The 3,303-nt window shown below is 50.8% G+C and overlaps 1 protein-coding gene across 1 annotated transcript; it reads right to left on the bottom strand.

Annotated features, from left to right (window-relative positions):
• Positions 1 to 260: 260 nt before the first annotated feature.
• LACBIDRAFT_299421 (uncharacterized protein) lies at positions 261 to 443 on the bottom strand (the record flags this gene model as incomplete). The annotated part of the gene is made up of 1 exon (XM_001882306.1): positions 261 to 443. The coding sequence occupies one exon, from the start codon at positions 441 to 443 to the stop codon at positions 261 to 263; it is 183 nt and encodes a 60-aa protein (XP_001882341.1).
• Positions 444 to 3,303: the final 2,860 nt, after the last annotated feature.

Genomic DNA, 3,303 nt, shown 5'->3' with positions numbered 1-3,303 from the left:
TGGAGGATTATGTGATGTTGTATACGAGTGGCCGTGTTGGGATAAAGTGAGTAAGAAATCATAGTGCTGAGAGAGGAAACGAAAACGTCGCGAGATGAGAGGTCCTCGGGTAACAGAAACAACGGGATGCAGGGATTTCGAGCACTAAATGGGATGCTCTTTATACCCGCAAAAGGCCCATACCGGTTACTTGTCGTGTGGAGGAGGTGGGAGCCAGCAGCGTATACGGCTGAGGCGTACAAAGCGCAAACTGCAACAGACTATTCGGCAGGAATACCCCCACGTTTCGGTGCCTCTGGGCCCCTCTTGTCCCAGGCATTCAACGTGTACGGCGCCTGTGCAAGCAGTGTCTTCGTGTGCGCCTGCCGGTATGAATACATGCCCCGTACCACACTCGTCGCCATTCCGGGTATAATCTTGACCGTCGATCCCACGGGGTACATGTTCCCGTTATCACATACGGCAGAGACGGTGAGGTGTGTTGGCGTGGCTGGGACAAAGGTTATGTTCCATGCAAAGGTTGGAGTGATTTTGTAGGATGAGGTGGCCGTTTAAGGATGTTGGGCTGTTATTATGCTGCCTGCTCCTGGGGTTTGGCGGATTACGAGTTGGGATGTTCAGCAAATCGGGAGGTGGAATGTGTAGGAGAGTCCCAGATCCAAAGAATTCCTTAGCTCCCCCGAATCCCGTGTTCCGGATGTGCGATAGTATGCGCTGTGAAGAGTGTAGGGAGGGGGCATCTCTGATGGTAGTGACCGTAGTGTGGATGGGTGTAGGAGCAGCCCAGCCTCATAGGGAGTAGGTGGAGGCGAGTTTGGAGATAGTGGCGTGAACTTTCTGATGATATTTCTCCAACAATGGCGATAGGGAACGAAGTAGGTATGTGATGAGGTGGGTTTGGCAGCACCGCACAGGATGTGCAACGTGCATGAACATCAAGATGCTCGGTCCGAGGCAACGCCGAGACCATTACGTCAACCGTGGGCGCATTTTGTATCTCCTCTCCCCAAACCAACAGCGCCTATTGCATACATTCAAGAAGACCACATGCAACTTATCCTCCGTGGTTGCAAAAGTGTGAACGTGATGTAGTCTGGCGAGATTGGCGGAGAGGTGTGTGAATGATATCGTAGGAGGCTTGTTTCCTGACACATAGACTCTGGTGGTGTGGCTTTGCGCTCTGTGCGTAGTAGGGCAGTGGCTAGATTGCCTCCTTCTCAAAAGTTGACAGTGCACAGTGCTGGATACCTCTTTTGGAGGATGACGTTCAGGCAAAGTGGTAATGAGTATGTCGTATTCGGCGTCGTGTGTGGGCGAAGCGAGTGTGGGCGACGACAGTGTAGTGGTGAAGGCACATGGTTCAGTTAGTGAGTACAAATACCGTGCGTGTAAGGAGGCATCACTAATGCGGGTGCAGGTATCTCCCCCTCATCGACTACACTTGCGTCGGCCGGCATTTCAGTAGGGGCTATCGAGGCTTCTCTCCCCACAAGGATCGTCCCTTGCATCAAATGAAAACGTTGCCTGGATTCTGTTATATCCCATATCGTTAGCTCGTGGCCGCTCTGAACGAGCGAAGCCATCATGGAGCCGGACATGGGGAAAAGAGGTACATGGGTCGTGTAGTGATATTATTGGGATAACGTGCTCGTCTGAGGGAATAGTCTTCAATGCACAGTCGACTGCATACATGACCGCGGCAAGCCATTGGTAGTGGTGAACGATAAGCAACCGCTAGTTGTGTTGAGCGTGTCGTTTTTGGCAGGTGGTGTTGTAGGTGACAGTGATGCAGGTCGAGGAGCCAACGAATCGTATGGCGTCGGTCGGTGTCGCAACTGATTGGGTCCCCAGTGATTGCGAAGGCCCTCCCCGGGGAACTGCTGCTGGCAGGTAATGTGTTCTGCTATGGTGAAGGTAATTATGGCGGGAGGTTGGCAGGAGGTGATGACATGGTGGTGATGGTATGGAGTAGTCGGAGGATATGGCTCAATGATGGTACCTTTTCCGACACCTCTTCAGCACTCTATGCGCCTTGACAGCAGGTTCCCCCTGGTGGAGCGAGACACGTCATGTCCTAGAACTTGAAGAGTATCATGTCTGGGGGGAACGTCCGTGAATGAAGAGCAGAGTGGCTCTCGGAAGTATGTCAGGGCAGCAGACAGCTCCAGGAGATCTATAGCGCCAAAATCGCCGGCGGCTCATTGAATGTGGATGAGACGTGTTAAGAAGTAGTTCGTTTGGTCGTACTCGTGGATCAACTCCAGCATGGCGTACATCAACATGAGTGTTGAAAAGGCTGCAGCACCGATGGACCTTTGACTTTAAACCTCGGAGTTACGTCCTTCGTGAACAAAATCTGGTCTGGCACTGAAGGACGCGTTGTGTGTTATCCGTTGTCTTGGTGCTTGGAAATGGCGGCCAAGAGAGTTTGTTGGCCTTGTGTTGAGTCGATGATTCAATGTATGTGTTTAGCATGCATCAACATGAAGAATCCCTTGGTACGTAGTATGCGTTGGCTGTGGCTCTGATCCTGATCATTGAATCATAGTCCTGTCAGAGCCGACATGGTGGCATGTGGTGTTACACAGTGTGTCCCATTCTCATAGGGAGGGAACCGGTGGGTATGGAATAGTGTCGGATGTGGGAGATGAGTAGGTAACGACATAGGGAAATTTGCATGGGCGGCGGGCATAAAATGTGTTGTACCGTATGTGTGTAGGAGTGTATTTGCTGTAGAGTAGTCCCTTTGACCCAGGATATTAATGGTGCGATGCGAGTGATTGCAAGATGTGGAAGGTAATGTGAAGTCTTGTGCATTGCCGAAGTGAATTCGAGTGCGGGAAAGTATATGTGAGGCCGGGAAGTAATGTAGGACTGTGTAAATTGAATGTCGTCGCCAGCTGTGAGCTGCAGTGAAAACCAGTGTGTGAGGCCAAAATGGAAAGTGAGGCCACGTGTGTTGAGTGTAGTCGCCAGCTACAAGGCTGCAGCGAGATTTGTGTGGACTGCGGGGATGTTATTAAAATGGGAATGTGGGGGCGAGTCGCCGAGCCAGGTCATCGTGACTGAATTCTGAGTTCATAGGTGAGCGCAGCGGGGCCCATAACCTGTAGAAGCAAACACAACTCAGACGTCAGTCACCGTAAAGTGAGGAACGACTGAGGTGAGACAGAAATAAGGTTTCATATATAAAGGGAAAGATTTGTGGCTTGAGGTAAAGACTAGTAAATAACGGAGGTAAATGTGAATGAGAGATACAAGGAAATGAAGGACTGGAAAGAAACAATAAAAACATACGCGTCA

This window comes from Laccaria bicolor, genomic scaffold, assembly GCF_000143565.1.
Source record: "Laccaria bicolor S238N-H82 LACBIscaffold_16 genomic scaffold, whole genome shotgun sequence".
Taxonomy (NCBI): Eukaryota; Fungi; Basidiomycota; class Agaricomycetes; order Agaricales; family Hydnangiaceae; genus Laccaria; species Laccaria bicolor.
The sequence above is the reverse complement of the archived record's forward strand: the minus strand, read 5'-3'. Positions and strand labels throughout refer to the sequence as shown.